General features: G+C 24.9%; 4 protein-coding genes and 1 long non-coding RNA gene across 5 annotated transcripts; 3 read left to right on the plus strand and 2 right to left on the minus strand.

The window, feature by feature from the left end:
• The first annotated feature begins 1,883 nt into the window (after positions 1–1,883).
• On the plus strand, positions 1,884–8,271 carry LOC114127741 (probable protein phosphatase CG10417). The gene is made up of 6 exons (XM_027992062.2): positions 1,884–3,747; positions 6,151–6,409; positions 6,681–6,727; positions 7,142–7,382; positions 7,466–7,686; positions 7,770–8,271. The coding sequence occupies exons 1-6, from the start codon at positions 3,496–3,498 to the stop codon at positions 7,923–7,925; spliced, it is 1,176 nt and encodes a 391-aa protein (XP_027847863.2). The 5' UTR covers positions 1,884–3,495; the 3' UTR covers positions 7,926–8,271.
• Positions 8,272–9,478: 1,207 nt separating this feature from the next.
• LOC114127742 (mRNA-capping enzyme-like) lies at positions 9,479–14,359 on the plus strand. Its single transcript, XM_050207240.1, has 7 exons — positions 9,479–9,485; positions 9,608–9,825; positions 11,478–11,570; positions 13,283–13,475; positions 13,554–13,665; positions 13,960–14,078; positions 14,198–14,359. The coding sequence occupies exons 1-6, from the start codon at positions 9,479–9,481 to the stop codon at positions 14,066–14,068; spliced, it is 732 nt and encodes a 243-aa protein (XP_050063197.1). The 3' UTR covers positions 14,069–14,078; positions 14,198–14,359.
• A 1,127-nt stretch (positions 14,360–15,486) lies between these two features.
• LOC114127726 (probable small nuclear ribonucleoprotein G) lies at positions 15,487–16,552 on the plus strand. Its single transcript, XM_027992046.2, has 4 exons — positions 15,487–15,864; positions 16,090–16,112; positions 16,188–16,312; positions 16,403–16,552. Exons 1-4 carry the CDS (start codon positions 15,833–15,835, stop codon positions 16,454–16,456), a joined length of 234 nt encoding a protein of 77 aa, XP_027847847.2. The 5' UTR covers positions 15,487–15,832; the 3' UTR covers positions 16,457–16,552.
• A 145-nt stretch (positions 16,553–16,697) lies between these two features.
• On the minus strand, positions 16,698–19,703 carry LOC126551591 (uncharacterized). Its single transcript, XM_050205459.1, has 2 exons — positions 19,294–19,703; positions 16,698–18,032 (listed from the first exon to the last, which is right to left on the minus strand). Exons 1-2 carry the CDS (start codon positions 19,595–19,597, stop codon positions 16,996–16,998), a joined length of 1,341 nt encoding a protein of 446 aa, XP_050061416.1. The 5' UTR covers positions 19,598–19,703; the 3' UTR covers positions 16,698–16,995.
• A 5,918-nt stretch (positions 19,704–25,621) lies between these two features.
• LOC126551595 (uncharacterized) lies at positions 25,622–27,118 on the minus strand. The gene is made up of 4 exons (XR_007605515.1): positions 26,910–27,118; positions 26,718–26,833; positions 26,361–26,650; positions 25,622–26,282 (listed from the first exon to the last, which is right to left on the minus strand). It is a non-coding gene; the product is annotated as an uncharacterized LOC126551595 (long non-coding RNA).
• Between the last annotated feature and the right edge of the window lie 748 nt (positions 27,119–27,866).

Raw genomic sequence — 27,866 nt, forward strand, 5'->3', positions numbered from 1 at the left:
CGAGATAAAAATAATGTACTCGCATAATACAATAAATTATAAAATATCATTTAATTTTACGAGTAAGAAGTCGTTTAGTATATTAACAATTCAGTGGCAAATGCTGACTCTAATGAATGGGCATGCTCATTTATCAGTATTATAGTTCTATTTAACTTATAATTAATAAATAATACTCAAATATATATTAAATTATAAATAAGACTTTAATTTAATATATATCATATACAATAGTAGTTACTTAAATAATACTTTAATAATTTAATTGAGACTTGACTAATTTTTTTAACTAAAATAAAAAAAAATTGTCATTCTCGTATATGTAAATTTTATAAATTACGTTGACGAAGCGCAACAGAATAAGCATGCTCCGGGTGATAAATTCGCGGCTGCTAGTAGAGAGGTAACTGGTTTTTTTTTACAGTGATAACAAAGGTCGTATAGCTTGCACACATATCTATCGCATGCTCTGCATTAAATGACAAATGTTAGAATAAAGATAAACACAGATACTTACCTAAATATAATAGAAATAAATGAATTAATGTAACACATTTTATTTCTTTTAAAATACGTTATATATTATTGATAATAAAATAATTTTTGTATTTTGATTAATAATGTTTTTATTTATAAAAATACTGAGCATGCCTGGAGAATTCACCTCTGATTAACATAGATATATGGGTATATCAATGGCGCGCGAAGTAAGGAATATGGCGACGTACGTACACAATGAAGTAACGCACCGTTTCCATTAACTTGTAACAACATACATGAAACACGAAACACGTAATTATAAGGTTTTAGGTACTTAACATTGTCTTCCACAATATCATAAACAGCGGGCTAAATAATATTTTATTTAGTTAGTAATAATCTATCAAATCTTAACATCCTCAATATTGAAGTAGATTCTTATTAGCGGACATACAAATTAAGAATATCAAAAAGTATACCTAATGTATAGGTAATATAGAACTCTATTTTCCTTTCCATTTATATACAGCAGCGTTTCTTAAACTGTGTTCCGCGAAGATCATTTCAGGGTTCCAAGAAACTTGAGCGCTTTTTTAAACATTTTCAAAAAAATTACTTTTAAAAATCTAGCTAAAAATTAGTAGCAGCTAAAGGGGAAAAAATGTTTTACGCATTACAACTTTTGAAACAGAGTAGGGATTCTAATTATCAGACTGTAATAATTGTTACATAATTGTTGAAAGTTAAATAAAAATAGCTAAAATTTAAAAAAACACACACAAAAAAGGGTTCCACGGATAAAAAAGTTTAAGAAACGCTACTATACAGAAATATTATTTCATATGACATAACATTATTACGTATTACAAGTGGGTTAAAAATTAAAATTATTGTTTAGTTTATAAATGTTAAATAATAAGTGATGCCGTGATGGTCACAAGCAGAGTAATTTACAATTTGTACATGTTTGGGTCTATGTATACGTCAAACATGTGCAGATACGTCGGTCAGTAAAAACCTATAACTTTCTTAGTTTCTTAGACTTCGCGCAGCGATAAATTGTTTTATCAATTTTGTTTGATCAAAAATCGAGGGCGAACATTCCACCAATTTAGTGTCGACTCCGCGGCCTATTAATCTTGCCAGCTAATGTTTATAATAGGTACCTATGTATATATTGATTCCGTGGCTATTGTATTGTATATGTTATTCATATAAAGTACCTATCGATTCACTGAGTATTACAGATTTTATTAAATAATTTAAAAATTATTGCGATAAAAATAGTAAAAAATGTATTATATTAGACACTTTTAATATTTTAAAGTTATGTAACTAAAAAAAAAAAATAAAAAAAATTTCAATAATGAGTGTTACATCGTATACGATAAAAAAAAATCACAAACTGTTTATTAATATCTCTGACATAAATTGCGTACGTAGAAATGCCTATAAGTATTAATGTCTAAAATCTAGATATTATACATCACAATTATTATGACTGTGACTGTGATTGTGATATATCTTAATATCGTTAAGTCGATTATGTTATATTTTATATTTATTCTCATATTATCTGTACCGCTTGTTTAAATGGACTTTTTTCATATTACTTCTTACCTAGTTACTATAATCTGTACCGATCTAGTTCACAAAAGTGCTCTATGTTTATCACGTGTTGCGTATGTATTAATTTCTTAATTAAAATCGTAATAATTATTCTATAATTTTTATCTGTGCGGAATCCGCATACATGATACATGGATATTATGACCAGCATCCGGTAGATTACATTTTCTATAAAAAAATATCGCTTTTCACGAATTGGGTCCAGGTGATCTTTAACCTCAACAACACGTACGAATTGTATCCTTCCTATTTTATACTGACTTAGAATTGTTAACAACGATTTATTACTAAAAATTGATACAATATTTTGAGTGAAGTACTAAAGTTAAAATTAAATAAGATAAAATAAAATTTTATACTGAAATGGAACAACAGAAGTACATGATATAAAACTTTATATTATATATTTTATAAAAATATAATTTCCAATACAAACGCTATTCTTGCACACACTTATCAGATTTTTTTATTTCGGGATGCAGTTCGTGTACAGCAGTAGATATTATAAACAGTGGCCTACGGAATCAATATAAAGTTAATTTTTCCTGATAAGTAATAACTAATAAAATAGTTTAGGTTGGATCAATAAATCCCAAACCATCGACATTGATTAAATGTATATTTTTTATTTTATATTAAATTCTTTATTATTCAGTAATAGTATTAAATTATTTGTAGGTAGATACTATGTAAGCACCATTTATTTTATTCGTTCGAATACTCGTGTACAATTAATTAATATTGTCATATCATATAGCTACGACTTTTATAAATATAAGGATCACATAGGTGACACGGATATTTTATTATCCACGATTATAATAAAACACGATATTGCATAATAATAACAATATTATACACACGCACCATAACCAGTTCAAATCTCCAGCAACTGCAGCCGGCGATCCCGAATTCCCACAGTTTTGAATGGAACCGGTTTTTTTCACGTCTTTAAACTATTTTGACGTCGGTGTTCCGTGTTCATAATATGTTATATGCAACGCGCTTAGAATAAATAATGAACTGTAAGAGTACGGTCTTCAGGTAGAAACCGTATTCTCTCTAAGACCAGAAAAAAAACAACAATGATATATGACTCGGTCATATTACGTAACCCAACTAAATGGTATAATATATAATGTATTATGATAATGCATCAGATTAGGGTTTTTTTTTCATATTCTCTCCCTCTTGTAATTCTACTTTAATACAAACGAAAACGTGAATTATCGATATTTTTGAGTATTATCTATATGCCTACGCCTGTAATGTTGAGTGTTGCACTACCTGGACCGACTGCCGGACTGCACCACAATATCCCCTCTGGCAGTATTACTCATCTCGTTGCCGGATAAAAATTCAGCTGCCCGCATTGCGATCGTCGTCATGATTTCAGTTGTTGTCATTCGATACAGGGTGACTAACGTTCTTACTGGTCGTACGCTCAATACCCACGTACTGTTATTATCGTTATTATTGTTATTGTACAATTTAATAATATCTTTCGTTTCCACATATTTTACGGTCATGGGTACTTATCTGGACAATCCGGTTACCGAAAAAGTCTCAGAAGACATGGAAGACGACACATTGGTGTGTGGGGTCAGTTCCATGCAGGGTTGGCGTGTCCGACAAGAAGTAATATATAATACAGCACAATATTTATGTATAAGAATTAATTATTATGTATTATTTAAATATTAGCAAAAAATTAGTGATGGTGGCTGGTAGGTGGGGGTATTGTTACGGACTCACCTACATTCCACCAAAACGTATTAATAAAGACGTAAACATGTTTATTCCACCTTATCTAGTAAAAAGTAATTATGAATAAAAATTTACAACAAAAGATATTGAATTAAAACAATGATTAATATTATAGTTATCAATCGTAATAAATTAATTAATTTTAGAAACAATCCAATATTTCAAATAATAATAATATTACTATAAAAGTTACAAATTGAATTCAATCTAGGAACAATGACAATGGAGGCACTAAAATATATTAGGAAGTCCGAATTACAGCTTATCCAGATGTATCATAATAGTCACTGAGCTCCAAGTACCATTACTCTAGACTACAGTGGAAATTTTTTCGGGGACACCCTTCTGAACAACTAATACGCTTTTTAATTCCCAAGCGCAAATATCCATTTGAAAACGGTGCATCCGAATTGCATGCCAAAAAAATAAACATAAATTGGAATGTCCGAATTGCATGCCCTGCTTAATTTTTATTAAATTAAATAATTTAATTTATTTTTCCACTGAAAGAACAAGCTTTTGTAACATTACAGTAAAATATATAATATTGAAGAAGGTTACACTGTAAAATATGACAATCAAATATTAAATAAAACGTTTGTAGTTTAGTACTTTATAATAAAGTGAATGTATTTTACGTTTGTATATAGTATATTTGAAAATTGAAGCAAATAAATAATAATAATAAAAAATTTAGTCTGGCTTTTTAAATAATAATTATATTGTCTATAATATAGACTTCATATAGTCATATTTATAATCATACATTAGAAATTTGAAAAAGCGTATTATTTTATTTATTTTATCACTATACAGAACTTATAAATTTTTCTTTTTCGAATATTTCTCGACTTCTATTATTTAAATTTTAATTACGTATTTCTACATATGTAACATAATGTACTTGCTTTAAAACATCGATTAATTGAAATATACTAGGATTTGGTGAGTAAAACTTGCTATATTCAGTTTGGACATAGGCGTGCGCAGGGGGGGGGGCATGCTCCTCTCTGCGGCCTCTGGCTTTTTCTTTAATAATTGCATAGATATCTATATTATACTAGATAGTGAAATTTTTACATTTTACATGAAAAAAGTGAAGCCAGTTTTAATCTAATAGTATAAATATAAAATTAATGTGATAAAGTATTAATTAGTTATCGCATCATACAAGAATCTTTGGTTCGGACTTTTTTAAGGGCTCCCTTGCGGTCTAAGTCTGCACACGCCTATGAGTTTGGAACGAAATGATTCACAAACATTAGTTGTACGCATTGTAGAATTAAAAAATAAGAATAAATTAACTGTTGTCGATACACGGCATGCAATTCAAACAGACTAGACGTCTCTATGAGGTGGCATGCAATTCGGATAGACCCCTTTAAGAAATGGCATGCAATTCTGACGCAGCTGTTGGAAAGTTCCGTCCAGATAGACAACACTATTTAATAGTGGCATTATTTTAATTTCTTGTGGTGTCTACTATAGGAAGGTTTCACTATATTATTATGATTTTACTTAGGTCTGATTTTTATGTCCTTGCAACACTTGATATTTTATTTCGTAGTAAGTTCATTATTAGTTTAACTCTATTGTCTATATATATTTAATCTCCACTTTTTGTCAACGTCATTCGCTTTTTGGTAATCGATCGACACATAACAATACAAACAGAATACTTTGGGTTTCTGAAAAGTTTTTAACACTCGTGGTTTAAGGGTTTTCCCTCGAAATCATAACTTTTGGTGATGCTCCAGCTGGTGTAATATAGTTACGTATAGTATTTTTATTTAACCAAAAACTTGCGATATACTAAGTAATATATTATTACTATCAAACCATTTTGGACTATTATTATATTGACTTGTCTATAACTATCTTTGACACACTCACTTTTAATCGTATTGGTTGTATACAAGTGTTTTTTAAATTCAAAAAATAAAATGTGCAACTTTTATAAATTAACACTCAAATATCACATATTATTCTAAATAAACTATTCATTATTCATATTATGTCAAATAGATAGTGTTCTAATGTTCTTAAATAATTATATAATATTATTATATATATATTATATGCGTAATATTATGCGATGTGAACGAGTACAGATTTGTATGTGATAATCTATAATATAATCTATTATTATGGTTTCACGAATTATTACGAACATTTATAATAATACATCATAATTAAATACCTAAATTATTACAATTATATGTCTACAATAGTACAATATAATATGTCCGTTTTTGTTATATAATTATGTTTAAGGATGCACACTTCAGTCTACTTGACTTCGATAAAAACATGTCGCTTTTTGGAGTATTTGACGGACACGGTGGTGCTGAAGTAGCTAGATTGGCGGTTGAACAGTTGCCTGATATGATAAAAAACCAATCTTTTAACGTCGGCGATTACGAAAATGCTCTAAAAAACGCGTATTTGGATTTCGACGCGTATTTACGCTCTAAAACTGCTTTGAGTAGAATGAAAGTTCTAGCTCAACCAAATGATTCAGCGGATGCAGGTGGTAAGTTTACAAAATATATGCAAGTAATGAAATTATGACTATTGACTTATATTATAATATTTAAACTACGACAATATCCATTTTGCTTGCGATGTAGACAAAAGCCGAATCAATATCAATAAAAATCAATCATATTATTCTTTTTTTAAACAATTAAAATCATAAAAACTTATAATATTTTGAGCTCTTCTAACTCTAGCCTAATTATTTAACAAATAGATTCATACATATATTATTATACAACTTTTTACATTTTCTGTTTCAATTATAGACGGCAACGATGAGAACGATAAACATGAAGATGACATAAATAAAATGGTAGGTATACCTATAGAGTAAAGGTAATTGCGATCAATGTTACTAACAATAATATATTTTGTATAATCATATTATATTATATGTTGTACGACTAGTACGTAGGATATTTATTATACCATTAAAGGAATTATTCATTTTAGCGAAATTTATTCAATGAATAGATAAATAAATTTAATTTTGTTTTATATACACTTATTGGGTCTGTTTATTATTATTATTTATACACGCATAAAAAGTACCTACTTATAAATATACTGCAAATAAATATTTTTTTATTTTAGTATAGCATAGCATTAAAATCAATTTATTAAATTATGTATTTGATACAATATTTGTATTAAAATTTCTTCATTTTACCTATTTTTTTTTTTTATTTTATTAACAGTACCTTTATCATTTTTGTTATTTTCACAGTACGGTTTTTACAGTGGTTGCACAGCAGTCGTGGCCCTATTAGTAGACAAGAAAAAGCTTTATGTGGCTAACATCGGGGATTCTAGGTGTGTCGTTGCTGTTCACGGTACTAAAGCCATTGATATGTCAAAGGACCATAAGCCTAGAAACGAACCAGAGTTGTCGAGAATTCGTTTGGCTGGAGCAAGAGTTACATTCGATGGACGAATCAATCGCGATCTTAATTTGTCCCGAGCTTTCGGTAACAGTTTTAAATGCACATTTCATAAACGACTCGATAAAATCTGATAAACAATGTCTAATACTTTAATCACTTCATTATAGGTGATTACATGTATAAGCAAAACACTATGCTCCCAATTACGGAACAAGTTGTCATCGCTCTACCTGACGTACAGGCGAGATTATTAAACGCATACGATGGCGATTTTATCGTGTTAGGGTGTGATGGAATATGGGACTCGTTAAGTAGTCAGTCTACTGTGGATTTTATATCAAATTACATTCAAGAACCTGATATAAAATTATCGTCGATTTGTGAAAATGTAAGGAAAACACAATTTATTATAAAACTTATAGAACATTTTATTATGTATTGTATCGAATAACGATCAACCGTTTCTTTCAGTTACTCAGCAAATGTTTCTCGGCTGAACGCCGTTCAAAAGGTGTCGATAACATGACGTGTATTATTGTCAAATTAAAATACGAGAAAAAGCCGCCGTCAGACCAAAAGGGCGTTGATCCGATCGGCTGCAAAATTGATACTTTAAAATTGAGTTAAAATTATAACAATAATGTTATTATCAATACCTAACATAATGAATATACTATATTACTATGTAATATATTATAACATAATATTTTTATTTTGCACACCAACTCATGTGAATATTATAAAATGAATTTGGCGTATTGAATTTTATTATTCAACTGAAGACAATAACACAAAATTTACATTATACGTGTTATTGATGGTAATGCAATCATGAAATTAGTTTTTAATCGTTGGGCCATCTTATAGATATTTAGTACATATTATGCATCATTATGGGAAAATCAGGTTTTGGGAAGGTGTGGTATTTTTATTTTTGCTTCAATAAAAAAAAAAGTATATAAAAAGATATAAATTATTCGTTTTTTACATTTTATACCTACATCTCTGTAATAAATAATAAGTTTACAGGTTGACTAGAAATTAATTTGCAATTAATATTGTTGGTGAGTATTGTCGACTGAATTCAGCTATCTAAAGATAACAGGGCTGAGTGCATGTTATTACGTCCATGCCCATACACACCACAGTGTACTATAGTTAAGTACTCCGTCGTGTAAATAATAATAATATATTATGTGTATATAATAAAATAATATAGTAGGTAACATAAAAGAATTTTAATTTACCTAGGCATTATATAATTTGTTTTTCACACTAGCATGCACTTGACCTTTTAAAATTCTATTTTCAGGCAAGTATTTAAAGTTTGCTTAGTTTGCTACATAACCCGATTCAAACGAATTTTCTCCGTTAGAAAATATTTATTGTCATTAATAAAACTAACAATAGATGAAAGCTTGATAATGCTGTTTGAAGTCAAATTGAAATGTTAATACTGATATTTCATATTTTATTGACACACGAATGACCGCCGAAACAAAGCAATGGGCAAGCAAATGGCTCAAAAAAAAAAAAACACAGCAAATAAATAAATATATATATATATAAGTATTAAGTATTGTCAAAATAAATATAGGTACTAAAATTTGTTTGTATTGACGAAAAAAAAGGTTTAGCTTCATACTTTTGGTCGGTTTATAAGTATAAACTTGTAAAGAACATGTTTTTAATAGTTGGAACTTTGAGAAAAATACAAATGCACTTCAAATCAATTTTTTTCAAACATCTTTTTCGACCCATGTATTTCTTATGGAATGAACCATGATAATAGTTTGTTTTGAACCGTCGGTCTTATCAATAGACAATGTGTCGGTATCACAAACATAATATAATACAACATAATATTTATAATAACATATTGTTATTTTATATTATTTATTATTATTATATATCAGCTGTGGTCAATGTTCATGATATCTATAATTTACATGGCTAAATAGCCATGTATAATTTATATATAATTTATAATCAATGGTAATATCAATCACGGAATTCAGTATAGATAAAAATAATGATTATGAAAACATGATTATTCTACTATTCTGTGATACCTAACATTATAGATATTAAAGATCTTTAAATCTGAGTGAAATATCTATTAAAATATAATTACTTGGTACTTACCGACTACCCCACTTGTACTACAAAGAAACATTTCAATGTCAGGTAAGAACAATATTAGTACAAATATATTATAGTGTTTTATATAAGATAGATTTGAACAATATTAAATTTATGACTGAAATATGTTAAAAGTTTATAAATAAATTAAATACTGGTTTTTGCAGGAGTCAATCGCTATGGTCATTATAGATCTGATCAGGGTAAAAGAAAACAAAATCGAATTCCTAATGATTGGATGAATTGCCCTCCTATAGCTACTTCAGGTATAGCTAATTCATTTGTGGTATTTAAAACACCATTAGATTATAAATATAACAGTACAATAGCATTCCATAAGAGATTCAATCCACAAATGGTATTTCAACATATGTTCTCATATCAGGTATTACCTTACTTTAATACAAAATTATATTATTCCAACAACTTATCTATTCATTTTTAATAGACAAAATTTGTTTATTTTTTAAATACAATGTTAATTAATTATATCTTTATTTTATTGGTTATTTATCTAGAAATTTGTAAATAAATATTATTTTAAGGATTTGTCCCATTATACTAAGTATTAAACATCTATAATCGTCAATTGGCTTATCAGAATATTTCCTATTGAGCTGGATTAAAGTTAAAAATCATTACATAATATATAGTATGTATAGAAAACTATAATTTTTATGACAGAAAAAAACCTCCAATACTGATGATACAAATATTAACAACAATTTTTGTGAACAAAACAATGTGAAAAGTTGTGTTGTTTACTCCTTTTATATTTTAATGAAGTACACACTTTATTAATATGCATATCATTAATTAAAATGTGTAAGTGTCTTTTTAAGCTGAGTAATTCTTTTAAATATTATTCAAATTGCTTATTTTTAATATTGCCCTTTATTCAAACTCACCAAACTCACTTGCAAAGCATAGTGGATGAATTTAGAAATTGTTATGTTTATGGCTTTCTATAATATGTATAATGTATATAATACCTTCTCAATAATATAGATTCTGATGAAGTTATCAAACAATCAAAACATAAAAGTATCTTCATAAAATATATATCTATTAAGTATTGAATGTTCTAAAATTAACTTTTTGAAATATTCTTATTTATTCATTTGTAGATGTTATGCATTGTATTTCTGTATTTAACTAGGTACATATGAAATTATGCCGATAATTTATGATTTTATAACTTTCTGTATTGCATTTGTTTCTTGATTAATATACTACTTTACTAGGATAAATAGAATAATGGTTTTGGTCCTTAAATACCAAAAGTGATTAGATATATTTATTTAAATAAAAACTTATTGTGGGCCGCTTAGATATTTATATTTTTTGGGAAAAAAAATATCACCAAATATCTTTCTGACCCTGTATATGTATTCAAATATTACATCCTACTTTTAAAAATTACTATCAGTACTCTAAGTCAATTGTTAATAGTGTTGTGCAACCTGGGGTCATGAATGTTCAATGTTTAGTATGGGTCATCAAAGATTTAACACTAAATAAAACATATTTTGGTTTATTGAATTTTTTGAAAAAGTGTATTTTTTATATTAATTAGGCAAATCCAAATTTAATTTTAAAAATATGCAATGATTATCTAATAAACTATTCATTAAATAAAAATCTATTTAACACATTTAATGAAAACATGTGATAAGTTCTTAAAACAAGCATTAATATCTCTAATTCTATTAGATCAATTTATTTGAATGAAATCACATTTTCTGTTCATCATTACATAAAATAAATATCTACCAAGGTAGAATGTCAAAATTACAAGTTGCAGTTACAAGTACAAAATATAACATGGAAATAATTAAGACAAATACTAAGCGTTAGTCTCTCTTTTAAGTTAAAGTATTTTGAAATTTTATTATTTTTAAAATAAATTATAATTAATGTACTTAATACTTATTATTCTGTTTTTTTTTTCTATAAAATATTTACTATCATTTTTATTATTAGAAAGGAGATCTCTTTTATCAAAATCTAAAATTTTGGTTGTTATCACGGTTTTAGATATACATGTTAGCTATCGCCGGCCTGCTTTACGGTCCGATTGTGTTACGGTTCAGTAGCTCATATTTTCATCACATGCGTAAAGCGCAAGTAGTAAGTAGGGCTATATTTTATTAATAGTGTATCTGTATCATATATGATAGAATTTATGATCATACATTTAATATCTGAATAAATATAATATAAATGAATATACAAATCAAATAATAAATATAAATATATTTATTCAGATATCTATTATGTTGATATATATTATTAAAAGATGGTTTAAAAACATCCTATCATCTTCAAAACTTTTTAAATAATCTTAAGCCCAGCCAATTACCTACATTATTATAGATATTTTATGAATGACATTAAACGGCTATAATTGAGTATGTATGTGATTATCTATTTAAAAAAACTCAAAAATATCCTAAAACAAAAAAAATGCAAAAATGCCCTAAAAACTTCAAAACATGAACTTAAAAATGATCTAAAAAATCAAAATAAGTGAAAAAAATGTATTTATTAATAATAATTTTTATTTGAGATATGGGCATAATATTATTTTAAAATATGAATTATAATATTAATAAACAACAGTATACATTTACATTTTAAACATTATTTAAAATTATTAAAAAAAAAATAAAAAAAATGAATACGTGTATGATTGGAGTATGTCTGAAAGAGTACTTGTCTTATCAATGTATAACACCAAAACCCAGACAATAATAATATTAAAATTATTTTTTTTTAATGTTTAACAAATTTTCACGAATGAGCACGAATCAAATTTTTAGCTAAGATAGCATTACATAGAATCAAAGGGGAAAAAATACAAAAGTCATCAACATCCTAACTCTAATTATTAAATAAATTTTGCATTAACAAGTTCAAAATTACACACCTCTATAATGTTATACTTAAATATGAAACTAAAATGCAAAGCAGAAAAATTTAATTAACTCTAGTTGTTCAAAATTATATATCTACCTACCATGAGTCCATATACCTACCTAGTATAAGCCTTTAATTGTTATTATAAAATTTAATTGTAGTATTTATTTTTATTAAAATTATATAATATTATTATCAAGGTTCAAATTTTACAGTATTTGCTAATTTTTATTAGATACAAATAAAACTAGCAGAGTAATCCATACATTTGTTTTGTGCACCAGAGGCTCCAAATATGAAATTTTATTTTGCTATTTTTTGCATATTTAATGGATTTTTAGCTTTTAGTGCTATTTTTTTTAAGTTTTGGTGTCATTTTTGGCTAATTTGCTTTATTAATATAATTTTTATGTTGTATTTTCTTAAATCTAATTTATATGGTATGAAAGTATGAAAAATAGAAAACTTTGTTATTTATCCTTATTAATTAAAATTATTATAACAATGATATCACTAGAAATAAAATAATTACCTACAGGCAATCGCAAATCACAATAGGAAATTAGCCAAATTAGGAAATGACAATAACAAATTATCAAATAATAATATAGGTATCTAATAATATAATATACTTTATGATCCTACTTAATACTAGCGCTCTACAGATGTGGGGAAATTGTGCATTAACCCGTAACAAGTTTTGACCATAGCTGTCAATACAATTTGAATGACCAATAACTAACCTATATATCTTAAACCGTAGTTGTCACTGAATAAAATAGATTATACATCACTATTCTAGAATTCCAAAAAAAAAAGATTTTAATTATTTTAACAAATTTAAAAAAGTACTAATTTTACTATTATTAACATTAATCTATTATGTTTCATGTTAAATTTTTAAGTATTTACAATTTTTATAGGAAAGTATTGGTTTATGGATTGATCTTACAAATACTACACGTTACTATGATAAATTTGAAATAGAAAAAATGGAATGTGCTTATGAAAAAATAGCTTGTGATGGTCATGGAGATTTGCCTCATCCAAAATTAATTAAATTGTTTGTGAATAAATGTTCAAATTTTCTAAAAAACAATTTTTCACAGTATATTGGTATAACCAATTGTTTTAATTAATATAATAATAATGTATTATATTGTATGAAATTAAATAATTATTTGTCTTAATTAGGTGTTCATTGTACTCATGGATTTAACCGAACAGGATTTTTTGTAGTTTCTTATTTAGTGGAAGAACTACATTATGATGTAGCGAGTGCGATTCGTCATTTTGCAGCAGCTAGGTGATATAAAACAAATAAACTTACAGTGGCATAATTCGGAATTGTTTTGAGGGAAATAAAATTTTAAATTATTTTAAGATAAATTCTATGCATAAATTATTAAAAAATAAATATGCATTGTTTTTATATTTTATTTTTAATTATAATACTGCTCTGCAGTAGCTGATATCTGTAAAGCCATAACTAAATTATTTTCTTTATCGTCTTCATTATAATTATGTCACTGATTAGTGATTATTAACATATTATTTTGTATTGAATTGTTAAATAATATTATGAATTTTATAATTTTAGACCTCCTGGTATTTACAGACAAAACTATATAGATGAGCTTTTTATACGGTATGGGCAGTACTCAAATGAAGCACCAATCATGGCTTCAAAACCTCATTGGATTTTTTAATTTTTAAACTGTAAGGCTTACAATCATTAGGCAGGTGGTACTCATTTATAAAAACTAAAAAGATTGAGAACCACTAACCAGTTGTAAGCTATTGACATAATATTATGGTTTTCACCTTTTTGTTTTCAGTTGTAACCAATGACACCGCAGAACTGCTTTTGCAATACTTCCTTGACGCAAATGTGGTTTTCATCTACATTACTCAAATTTTAACATTATGTATTTGTATCTAATAATGATAATAAAAATATTGTCTTATGAAATATTGTGAGATCAATGTAAAAATAAAATAAAAATTACAAAATAATAAGTATTAAATAGAGATCTGCTAAACCATACCCATAATTCAATATTTTTCCATGATGTAGAAAAAATAAATTTTAAATGATATAAGCTTAAAAGTACAAAAACATTTTAAACTAAGAAACACAGTAGAAATCGTTTATAATGAAGTTCAAGGGACCAAGGAAAATAGGTCATAATAATCAAAATGATGAAAAAAAATTGTAACTTCAATATACATAGAAAAAAAGTAAAGAGAAAAACATTGAAATGAATTAATTAAATTATTATTTTAGAATTAAATAATTTACAACATTTTATTAAAATATCTGTTATTTTAAATTGAACTTTGTATAAAAATCACACTCTATTTTCTTTCTAGTTCTTCGAAATGTGTTTTTGAACTAAATTTTTCCAATATAACCAAAAATAACTGTCATAACATCCGTATAGCCATTATACAGACATCATAATATTTGATACAAATTAGTACATGTAATATAGGAATTTTTCAGGGACTTTCAATCTAAGGTCATTACACCAATATGTAAGTATAAACGATTTCTACTGTATACTAATTACGTATTGGATTTTTGAGTAACTAAGTACCTACATAACCTTTTACACATTTAATTTTTTATCAGACAAGATATAATTAATAAAATATACTGGATACAAAACCTTTAATTTGATAAAAAGCCTTCTAAGTGGCTCAGATCTCAAGAATAATCACACAAGAATCTTTGGTTCTGACCTTTTTAAAGGCACCCCTGTGGTCAAAGCCTGCGCATGCCTATGCTCATACCACAAAAAAACACTTCTCTTAACTTAACGTCAGTTAGTTAAAATTAGTCTTCTTACTATAGATTTAAACCAATAAAAATAATAACACATCAATGTTTATAAAGATATTTTTTATAAAATTTTAATATCGTTTTTTTTATTACATTAAATTCACTTCATAATTTTTTTTATACACTTTTTTTTTTTCATAACAGAAGTTAACAATGTAGTATGTACTAACATTTATTTCAGCCTTACTATCCTCTTGGTTATGAAAGTTATTCACAAAAAAAATATATACAATATGTAACATTGTATAATGTTCTTAACTTTTAAAGTGTTGTTAAAAACCACAATATTTGAAAGTTGTCTTGTTTTTATTATCATAATTTTATTGTTTGTTCCATGATTAGGATAAAAAATATTTATTTATTATTCCAAATTAAGGTACTGTACCTGAGTGATAAGCACTTTTCGGAAAACGTTGAACTACTGTAAACTCTACAAAGTGTAAACATTTATTCACGTCGAATTAAAAAAAAAAGTCACTCTTTAGTCTTTATTTTCAAAAAATCTACTCTAACCTCTTTGATCTTTTTTTTTTTTTTCTGTTTGAACCGACGACCGGAAGGGAACCGCTTTCGCATTACTTCCTCCCAACCTCTTTGATCTACTAAATACACTAAAAACTCTTTCACTATGAATAAAGCACATCCTCCAGAGTTAAAAAGGTAAATTGCTAAAGTCATCTACTTGTTTAAATATTGTTTATGGCATGTAAATGTTGTTTAATTCACTTTTTAATCATAACTTATAATTTAATATTATTTGTAAAATGACTTTTTAAGCCATAAATTGATTCCCGTTCTACATAGTTACAAAAACATTTAAATACTGGTAATAACAATTAAAAACAATACTACTAAATGTTTAACATGTTATTATTATTTTTTCAGTTACCTGGACAAGAAATTACAACGTATGAACTTTATTATAACTAAAATTACCATTGATATCAAATAATTTTTAATAATATAATTAATTTTTATTACAGTGAAATTAAGTGCCAATAGACAGGTAGCAGGCGTGCTGCGTGGTTATGATCCATTTATGAATCTTGTATTAGATGAAGCTGTAGAAAAAATCAAGGATGGTGTTGTGAATAATATTGGAATGGTGGTATGTTTTTTTTCTTATAATACAAATTATATAAAATTTATATATTTAATATATGTACTAGATATATTAAAATAAACTAATCATTTACAGGTTATTAGAGGAGGTAGTGTTTTAACTATGGAAGCATTGGATCGGATTGATTAACATTAAACATATGTATTCTGTTAATAAATAGGAAGTATGTTTATATAATTTTATTATTCTTATGTAATAAATTGAAATAAATATAAGAGTTCATTAGTTTGTCTATATTATTTATGTATACAAATCTTTTTTCTTATACATTTACTATATTTAAGTGACATTAATATGGGTTTGCATATTGTAATTTTACAACACTTTAAACAATACCAAGTTTACTGCATTTACAAAAGGAAAAAAAATCTTATCAATGCAATTATTATTTATAAACAAATTTAGTAGGTACAGTTGAAAATACATAATAAACTTCAATATTTTTTTCAGATAAAATTGTTTGTAATTCATTTCTTTTCTTAGTAGAATTTTCTAAGCCTAAATTACGTGTTGTATTAGTAATTTGTTCCTCCAAAGTTTCTAATAAATCAACATTATTACAGTCGTCGATTTTTACTTATGTATTCATCATTAATTTTTCCAGTCTTACTTTAATCTTTTTAAGTTCTTCTGATTAATTGTTTAATCAAACATTATTAATAATAATATTATGGTTGTGAATTTTTAATGGGTTCTATGTGATTTTGTGTACAATATGTATGATCTTGGATCCCATGGAAAGATCTTTCTATATGATTTTGTGTACAATATGTATGATCTTGGATCCCATAGAAAGATCTTTCTATATGATTTTTGTACTGACAAGTTTGTGAATTTACTTGAAAAAGTACAGTTAAATGAATGTGTTTACAAATAATTTTTTTCAAGGTATAATCTGGGCATTTACAAGAATAGGTGTGGTAACAAATATTACAATAGTTGCAATAAGATATACATTCTTCACTAGAGCATGATAATACATCATTTTTAGTAACATCATAAGTTTTGTTATTATAATTAATTGAATGTTTAGAAACTAAACTATTTTCCATGGAAATTCTACAAACATTTTCAATACTTTCATGAATTGGGTTTACAGGAGATAATGAAAATTGAGAAGCAATAAGATGGTGTTTGTTAGCCTCGTCTGTACTTGGTATATAGTCTAAAATGAGAGGTTTAATTGTTTCTTGATCAGGTTCATAATTCATTTTATTTTTTGATGATTGCACTTCTGGCGACATAGTTTTAACATTATATTTTTTTAAAATGTTTAATATATCTCTTCGTTTTATTAAATGTTTTCGTTCAATTTCCTTAGATGATCCATCTTTTTTATATGATAATAATATATCTTCGATTTTAACACCTTGTGATAATTTGGAAGCTATTTCTTGTTTATCACTTTTAGGAATTCGTAAATGTACGAGCTCAGCTTTATGTCCAAAATGTGTGTGGTGAACAACAGCTTGAACAGTGTCATCAGTGTTATTTACATTTACTGTTATTGAAGATGTACAATTATTATTTATTTTAAGAATTCCTTGAGATTTTAACTTTCGCCTACGATTTTGTAATGAACTCTGGTAACCTGAGCGGTTGCAATACCAATATTCTACTCTACGTCTTCTACTTCTTTCATTTTTACGATGATAAAAGTAACTGCAAGTTTCTGATTCATACTTTACTTTCCAATTTAAAAAATCTGAAAATAACATAATATTAAATTAATAATAATTGCAACTTAATATTAAAAATAACTTAATTCATAACTAAATATTATTTTTCAAGCAAATCAGTAGGTACTATAGATAAATGAGAAAAAATAGTAATTTATAAATACAATTACATATAGTAAATATTGATTATAAATTATCAATGAATTTCAAGTGTTTTTGTTGTGATTGAATTATTTTTATATACAAATACAATTAGAACGAGCATTCCCTGTTACTGGTTAGAAGCAAAAGATACAAAAATACAATTGACAATTTTATTTAACTTATAATTGAGATTAATACTGTATAATATATCATTTATTATTATTATTAAAGATATATACATATACATGCATACTTATTTAATATTATATAAAATTAAATAAACATAATTTAACAATTTCCTACAATTGAATTAATTAATTGAAATAATATTAAATTAAACTTTGCTTTGTGGAGTATTTAGTGTAAATCAAATTTTCTTATAAAAACAACATTATATTTTCATAATTTTTTTTTTATATTTTGTATGATAAAATTTTTCAAGTTGTTAATGGAGTATATCTTTGGATACTAATGGTACAATTCAATAATGAATAATGGCCAAAAGACAACAAACTACTAGTACTTAGTAGTAACCAAAATCTCTTTTTAACTAAACTCGTAAATCTATATTGTAATGCATTATCATATGGGTTCATGGCAAGACCTACACATAATTTTGCTTATTGTAAACTGTATCTTATTCTAATTTATGTTTATTCTAATGATTCTTACTATATTATGTAATAAAATAGAATTTAATCAATGTGCTAATACTTCATTTCCTAAACAATGGTCTGCAACCGTAAATTGAAAATACTATATACTATATAGTTTATATAAAATATAAAATTTTATTTTTATTAAGGGAGTCCACAATCATTTTTATTATCTCTAAGGGGTTCGGCAGAGAAAAAGTTTAGGAAACGCTGTGTTGGTATAAAAATGTAAAACTTAATATTTAAATTTTTAAATGTATTGCCAAGTAAATTTGGAATCATAGATAGTTCAAATATTTAAAATTTAGGTATAGGTGTTACGTTGTATTATAAAATTCATCAACAAATACTGTATTTTGCTAGTAGTATATTTATGATTTGTAATGGAAAAATATTAAATATTTTAATTATTAAGCCCTAATCAGTAAATATAGTAATTATTAAGTTTTCAAGAAAAAATATAACTGAAATATTCCTTATAATTTACCAGCATATGTATCAAATGTTTTGTCTTCAACATCAAATTGTATTTGGTGCTTCTCATTTAAATGCTGTAGAAAGTCTCTTATGTACTTGAATGTCATTAAGCATCCAGGTTCGTTACATTTAGTATTGCCAGTTATAAACTGTTGTTTAGGACGTAGTTTACAATTTTTTATATGTCTGTTATAACAACTTTTAGACTCAAAACGTTTTTCGCATCCACATTTGAATTGTTCTGTTGACTGAAACTTATTAGAGCTTAGTTTATCATTTACAGAATTTATTTTCAATTTTGAAGTTTCACTCATGTTAATTACAATAGAGAATCAACTAACGACTAATTTTGATCAAATAATTATTAATTTTTACTTCAGAATTTGGATATCGGATAGGTTTGTAATTTGTATACATTAAACACTTTAACTTTATTATTATCAATAACGAAACATCCAAATTCCAATTACAAAAGTAAAAACATAAAATAAAAATGTTAACCACCCTTATCTATTCTGTGCTCTTATTATCAATGAACGGGTCGGGTTCTTATTTTTATTTATTCCCGTACAATATATAATAAATAACAATAAAGTATTGTTATTCAATTATGATACTCGAACACATGAACAATATTATAAAACTCGATTAGTTAGACTTCTCAATAAATTCGGTAAAAAGCTTACCTAATCATTGAGTTTCTTTAAACAGTTTATGGGTTAAATTGTATACTTACTCATTATGTAATATAATTAACAATTAGTGTTAGAGTCTCTGACAGGATAATAAAGACCAGTAAGAATCGATCCAGTGTTTAATGGATTAATTGCAAAATTTACGTACATTGTAGTACCTTTATAATATTATTGTTTGTACCGATACTAAAAAAAAAAAAAAAAATGATGGACGTACAACATGATATAATATAATATTATATTTTATAACAATGTAACTTTCAGGTCGAAATTATTTAACTGGGAGAAAACACTAACTAATGAACATTAGGATCATTAGATTACTTTCTAAGTCTGAAAAGAAATGTAAAGCGGGGAAGAGTTATACACATGATTTCAACTTTGTCGGACGTGTGTTAACAGCCGACTGCCGAGTAGTGACGACGAACGGTCCTCGTGACAAATATGATTCCAGAACCGATTATCTGGCGCTATCTACCGGTAATGTTTGATGTGAACGTGCTCCAAACAACGACTGCGAACACCACCAGTGAGCGCCAAAGTTAATCTAAAACTCGGTGACCGCGACGGTGGCGGTCACCGCCTGCATAATGCATCGAGTTTAATCTTTTTAAAACATGGAAAGGACATAGAAATAAGTAGAGAACCTATTATAACATATTATATAGACTCTCTAGAAAATAAGTATTAGTAAAATCTCGTAAACTTGTTTGTTTATATTTTAATTGTAATGCGAATAATGAACATGGAAGTTTTAAATCGTTTGTGATATTATTTAGATGTGGGAACGACAATAATAATAATTATAATGAGTGAAATAAATTCATATATGACTCGTCTACTCGTAATTACTCAATTGCGTAGATCGCGGTAATAGATGTATTAAATTGATAAATGAATTCGAATATTCAATTATAGTAACACGACATTGATGAATAATAAAAAAATAATTTCTGTCTAATTCACTTGCGGTTTTTATATAATATTAAATCATATTATAACATTTTATATATAAGTCATAAGCACAAACATATATGAATTATAGATTTATATAAATTGTACTCGCAGTTATATGTATGTTTTATAATAATACTAAATAAACTAGCGAATTTATTTTTTTTTTTAATTTGATAAAATCACTTCATTCAATTAGTTATACTATAGTAACTCTACTATCTAGAAATGATTCTTATGGTTATAGTTTAAACTGTATGTCTGTATGATACGAAAACTTATATTTTTAATTATAAAATTTAACTAAAAAATGGTATGTTTACACACATGTTAAAAATTGAAAATAAGGTTTCATTTTTTTTTAAATTTCATATCATCATTTAATTCAATACCTAACTTATATTATACTAACTCTACATTTAAAAATGATTATAATGGTTAAAGTTTCAAATTTATGTAATAAAAACTGATATTTTTTATTAACAAAATAAAACAGGAATGTGTGTGTTAACACAGTACAAACGTGATATTAACTATTAAAAATATTACTCTATTTTTTTTTTTATATTTCATAAAAATATTTTATTTGATAAGTATATTATATTTTTCTATATTTATAAATGAATCTAATGGTTATGACATCATGTGTGAACATTAAAACTTTTGTTATAAATTAGCAAATAAAAAAATGAAATTGACATATTACACACATATAAAAATTAAAAATAGAAAGTAAGATTCTACTATTTTTTCAATTTAGTTATATAATTTTAATCAATAAGTTATATTATATTTCTTCTATATTATAAATGAATCTAATGGTTATAACATCATGTGTGAAAACTAAACCTTTTGTTATAAATTAGCAAATTAAAAATGAAATTGACATATTTACACACATATAAAAATTAAAAATAGTAAGTAAGATTCTACTATTTTTTCAATTTAGTATATAATTTTAATCAATAAGTTATATTATATTTCTTCTATATTTATAAATGAATCTAATGGTTATAACATCATGTGTGAAAACTAAACCTTTTGTTATAAATTAGCGAATTAAAAATGAAATTGACATATTTACACACATATAAAAATTAAAAATAGTAAGTAAGATTCTACTATTTTTTCAATTTAGTTATATAATTTTAATCAATAAGTTATATTATATTTCTTCTATATTTATAAATGAATCTAATGGTTATTACATCATGTGTGAAAATTAAAACTTTTGTTGTAAATTAGCAAATTAAAAATGAAATTGACATATTTACACACAACTAAAAACTTAAAATAGAAAGTGAGACTCTACTATTTTTTCAATTTAGTTATATAATTTTAATCAATAAGTTATATTATATTTCTTCTATATTTATAAATGAATCTAATGGTTATGACATCATGTGTGAACATTAAAACTTTTGTTATAAATTAGCAAATTAAAAATGAAATTGACATATTTACACACATATAAAAATTAAAAATAGAAAGTAAGATTCTACTATTTTTTCAATTTAGTTATATAATTTTAATCAATAAGTTATATTATATTTCTTCTATATTTATAAATGAATCTAATGGTTATAACATCATGTGTGAAAACTAAACCTTTTGTTATAAATTAGCAAATTAAAAATGAAATTGACATATTTACACACATATAAAAATTAAAAATAGTAAGTAAGATTCTACTATTTTTTCAATTTAGTTATATAATTTTAATCAATAAGTTATATTATATTTCTTCTATATTTATAAATGAATCTAATGGTTATAACATCATGTGTGAAAACTAAACCTTTTGTTATAAATTAGCAAATTAAAAATGAAATTGACATATTTACAACATATAAAAATAAAAATAGTAAGTAAGATTCTACTATTTTTTCAATTTAGTTATATAATTTTAATCAATAAGTTATATTATATTTCTTCTATATTTATAAATGAATCTAATGGTTATGACATCATGTGTGAAAATTAAAACTTTTGTTATAAATTAGCAAATTAAAAATGAAATTGACATATTTACACACAACTAAAAACTTAAAATAGTAAGTAAGATTCTACTATTTTTTCAATTTAGTTATATAATTTTAATCAATAAGTTATATTATATTTCTTCTATATTTATAAATGAATCTAATGGTTATGACATCATGTGTGAACATTAAAACTTTTGTTATAAATTAGCAAATTAAAAATGAAATTGACATATTTACACACATATAAAAATTAAAAATAGAAAGTAAGATTCTACTATTTTTTCAATTTAGTTATATAATTTTAATCAATAAGTTATATTATATTTCTTCTATATTTATAAATGAATCTAATGGTTATAACATCATGTGTGAAAACTAAACCTTTTGTTATAAATTAGCAAATTAAAAATGAAATTGACATATTTACACACATATAAAAATTAAAAATAGTAAGTAAGATTCTACTATTTTTTCAATTTAGTTATATAATTTTAATCAATAAGTTATATTATATTTCTTCTATATTTATAAATGAATCTAATGGTTATTACATCATGTGTGAAAATTAAAACTTTTGTTATAAATTAGCAAATTAAAAATGAAATTGACATATTTACACACAACTAAAAACTTAAAATAGAAAGTGAGACTCTACTATTTTTTCAATTTAGTTATATAATTTTAATCAATAAGTTATATTATATTTCTTCTATATTTATAAATGAATCTAATGGTTATGACATCATGTGTGAAAATTAAAACTTTTATTATAAATTAGCAAATTAAAAATGAAATCGACATATTTACACACATATAAAAATTAAAAATAGAAAGTAAGATTCTACTATTTTTTCAATTTAGTTATATAATTTTAATCAATAAGTTATATTATATTTCTTCTATATTTATAAATGAATCTAATGGTTATGACATCATGTGTGAAAATTAAAACTTTTATTATAAATTAGCAAATTAAAAATGAAATTGACATATTTACACACATATAAAAATTAAAAATAGAAGTAAGATTCTACTATTTTTTCAATTTAGTTATATAATTTTAATCAATAAGTTATATTATATTTCTTCTATATTTATAAATGAATCTAATGGTTATTACTTATTACATCATGTGTGAAAATTAAAACTTTTGTTATAAATAAGCAAATTAAAAATGAAATTGACATATTTACACACAACTAAAAACTTAAAATAGAAAGTAAGACTCTACTATTTTTTCAATTTAGTTATATAATTTTAATCAATAAGTTATATTATATTTCTTCTATATTTATAAATGAATCTAATGGTTATAACATCATGTGTGAAAATTAAAACTTTTATTATAAATTAGCAAATTAAAAATGAAATTGACATATTTACACACAACTAAAAACTTAAAATAGAAAGTGAGACTCTACTATTTTTTCAATTTAGTTACATAATTTTAATCAATAAGTTATATTATATTTCTTCTATATTTATAAATGAATCTAATGGTTATGACATCATGTGTGAAAATTAAAACTTTTGTTATAAATTAGCAAATTAAAAATGAAATTGACATATTTACACACATATAAAAATTAAAAATAGAAAGTAAGATTCTACTATTTTTTCAATTTAGTTATATAATTTTAATCAATAAGTTATATTATATTTCTTCTATATTTATAAATGAATCTAATGGTTATGACATCATGTGTGAAAATTAAAACTTTTATTATAAATTAGCAAATTAAAAATGAAATTGACATATTTACACACATATAAAAATTAAAAATAGAAAGTAAGATTCTACTATTTTTTCAATTTAGTTATATAATTTTAATCAATAAGTTATATTATATTTCTTCTATATTTATAAATGAATCTAATGGTTATTACATCATGTGTGAAAATTAAAACTTTTGTTATAAATTAGCAAATTAAAAATGAAATTGACATATTTACACACAACTAAAAACTTAAAATAGAAAGTAAGACTCTACTATTTTTTCAATTTAGTTACATAATTTTAATCAATAAGTTATATTATATTTTCTCTATATTTATAAATGAATCTAATGGTTATTACATCATGTGTGAAAATTAAAACTTTTGTTATAAATTAGCAAATTAAAAATGAAATTGACATATTTACACACAACTAAAAACTTAAAATAGAAAGTGAGACTCTACTATTTTTTCAATTTAGTTACATAATTTTAATCAATAAGTTATATTATATTTCTTCTATATTTATAAATGAATCTAATGGTTATGACATCATGTGTGAAAATTAAAACTTTTATTATAAATTAGCAAATTAAAAATGAAATTGACATATTTACACACATATAAAAATTAAAAATAGAAAGTAAGATTCTACTATTTTTTCAATTTAGTTATATAATTTTAATCAATAAGTTATATTATATTTCTTCTATATTTATAAATGAATCTAATGGTTATAACATCATGTGTGAAAATTAAAACTTTTGTTATAAATTAGCAAATTAAAAATGAAATTGACATATTTACACATATATAAAAATTTAAAATATGTTTATATTTTTTTTTATTTAGTTATATTATTTCAATCAATAAGTTATATTATATTTCTTCTAAAATTATAAATGAATATAATAGTTATAGCTTCATGTGTTACAAATGAAAACTTTTGTTATAAATTAGCAAATTAAAAACGAAATTGGCATATTTACAAACATATTACAAATTAATAACTTAAAGGAAGATTATACTTTTTTTAATTTGGTATTATCATTTTATTCAATGAGTTATATTATAATTCCTCTAAATTTAAATATGAATCTAATGTTTAAAAATTTAAAAATATTAAAAATACTCCACATTTAAGTATGAATTTTATGGTTCTAATGCTAATGGTAATTTTATGAAATGGTTAGGGCTTATGTTACAGGTTTTTCATCAAAATAATAAAATAATATTCTGCTGGTTGTCTTGATTCTGTTTTCCACTCTTGATTTCCTTGTTTTTTGGTTTGTGTACTTGTGGATTTTTGATGCTATAAGTGTTTTTTCCATTATATCTGCTTTGCTGCTATTGACATTGTGCTTGAATCATCTAGCTGTTTATTTTGGCTATCTAAAACATAAAACGATTAATGTTTTACCTTTATGTCCCAACAAATTATAAAAAAAAGTCCAGTCCCTTTAGTGTTCATTCATTTTTACGTTCACTTTTTTCTCCAGATTGAAACCTGCGTGAAAAATTTAGTTCATGTTTCATAGTATATGCGTGGTTACTGCTGTAGTTATTACTGAGGTAGTTCCTGAGTCTTTCTATAAGAGGTGTTGGTATTTATTGAGATTCCTGTATTTGAATACCATGATATTTTTATTCTATAATTAATAAAATACAAGGAGTTATTAAAAATGTTTGCTTTGAAATACGTAATAATAATAAGATAGAAATTATACTCAGAGAGGTGGGAAAAGAACTGGTGCGATGCACTATTTTTCTAAAATGTAAAAGTGCATGTTTGTATAGACTAATAATACAAAATGGTTTTTGCTAATCTAACAAGTTATGTATCAAAAAATTAAATAATATTCATTTCATCGCTTCAATTCCTTTTTTCATTGTGATGGGTTTCCTTGTTATATGACAAGTGTATTTATTGATGGGAGCTGCTCGACGGTTTTTTTCTCGTTTACTGCTTTGCTGTTATGGATTGTACTGGAATCACACAGCTGTTCCTCTTTTCTATCTGAAATTAAACATGAATTATTTGTATTCACTTACGTACCTTCATTTAATTTAATAGCTGATCATACTATATACTTTATTAGTAGAGTTGTTAAATTAAAAACTGTCTAGTCCCTTATTTCTGTATAATATTATCCGCGTCGGCGTATGTTAGTTTCATAAGAGTAATGTATTGTAGCTAAAGCTGTAATCAACGACGGCAATAGAATATCATTTACCGGAAATAAAAAAAATAATAAAAATTTATTGATGATTCTTACCATTTATTTACCTATTTTACTTGTACTTCACAACAATTATTCACGGTTGCTCATTCGGTGTTCATAATTTTGACTGGTAATTGTGTTGATATAACTTTTTGAAATATATTGTAGGCGATCAGGTACTGTCTCATGAATCTTAGAATATAATTTTTTTTTATTTCATTTGATTTTAGTATTGCTATATCGGTATTTTATTTAAAATATTACTATAATTTATCCGTTGTTATCATTATCAGTTATCAGTTTATCACTATTTTATATCATATAACTATAGAATTGTTAATTAATTATTAAACATAGAAACACATCGAGCCACAAAATCCAAAAAAGCAAGCATTAGTTATGCACTTCATATATGTACACATTTCTAACTTGTAAATTTTTTGATCCTGGTCGCACTCCTTGAAATGGACATTTTGCATTTAAAGCATCAAACATATTATCGTTCATTCGTTCATAATCTCAGTGAACTTAATTGTTGCATCACAGTGTTCTAGTCCAGGAATATTATGCTAAATTTAGTCCATCAGACATGGATTTACTTAGTACCTTAATATACAACAGTACCTCAGGGCTCAGAATAGATGAAATTTCTGTACTAAAGTACTATTTACTTAAATATTTTACATACCATCACATCAAGCATGTAATCTCAAACACAAAAAATTTATATTGAATTATAATGAATTATAACAAATATCAAAAATCGATTGAGGCTAAACCGTTATTTAACGAGGTTTTATAAAAATTTAAATTTCAAACACTCATAAAAATTTTTTGTCTGAATCCGGTTGAGTTTTTTTACAAATATTTGAAGAAAAATGTATGGAGAACTTTGTACCAAATTTTCAAAACTTATTTACGAACACAAACAATTTTATGATTTTTCAACTTCAAAATTACTTGCAAATTTTCGCGTTTTCGACAGATTTCGTAAAAATTTGAACTATAAAC

The sequence above is a fragment of the Aphis gossypii genome, chromosome X (assembly GCF_020184175.1).
Source record: "Aphis gossypii isolate Hap1 chromosome X, ASM2018417v2, whole genome shotgun sequence".
NCBI lineage: Eukaryota > Metazoa > Arthropoda > Insecta > Hemiptera > Aphididae > Aphis > Aphis gossypii.

What these genes read in the sequence shown, in the direction of transcription:
- LOC114127741 (XM_027992062.2), top strand. Translation starts at nt 3,496, where the DNA reads ATGATTTCAGTTGTTGTCATTCGATACAGGGTGACTAACGTTCTTACT. An exon ending in AAGATGACATAAATAAAATG is followed by an intron (nt 6,728 to 7,141) that starts GTAGGTATACCT and finishes TTATTTTCACAG; the next exon opens with TACGGTTTTTACAGTGGTTG. An exon ending in TAATTTGTCCCGAGCTTTCG is followed by an intron (nt 7,383 to 7,465) that starts GTAACAGTTTTA and finishes ACTTCATTATAG; the next exon opens with GTGATTACATGTATAAGCAA.
- LOC114127742 (XM_050207240.1), top strand. An exon ending in AACATATGTTCTCATATCAG is followed by an intron (nt 9,826 to 11,477) that starts GTATTACCTTAC and finishes TCACGGTTTTAG; the next exon opens with ATATACATGTTAGCTATCGC. An exon ending in CAATTTTTCACAGTATATTG is followed by an intron (nt 13,476 to 13,553) that starts GTATAACCAATT and finishes TGTCTTAATTAG; the next exon opens with GTGTTCATTGTACTCATGGA.
- LOC114127726 (XM_027992046.2), top strand. Translation starts at nt 15,833, where the DNA reads ATGAATAAAGCACATCCTCCAGAGTTAAAAAG. An exon ending in CATCCTCCAGAGTTAAAAAG is followed by an intron (nt 15,865 to 16,089) that starts GTAAATTGCTAA and finishes TTATTTTTTCAG; the next exon opens with TTACCTGGACAAGAAATTAC. An exon ending in TGAATAATATTGGAATGGTG is followed by an intron (nt 16,313 to 16,402) that starts GTATGTTTTTTT and finishes AATCATTTACAG; the next exon opens with GTTATTAGAGGAGGTAGTGT.
- LOC126551591 (XM_050205459.1), bottom strand. Translation starts at nt 19,597, where the DNA reads ATGAGTGAAACTTCAAAATTGAAAATAAATTCTGTAAATGATAAACTA. An exon ending in AACATTTGATACATATGCTG is followed by an intron (nt 18,033 to 19,293) that starts GTAAATTATAAG and finishes TGTTATTTTCAG; the next exon opens with ATTTTTTAAATTGGAAAGTA.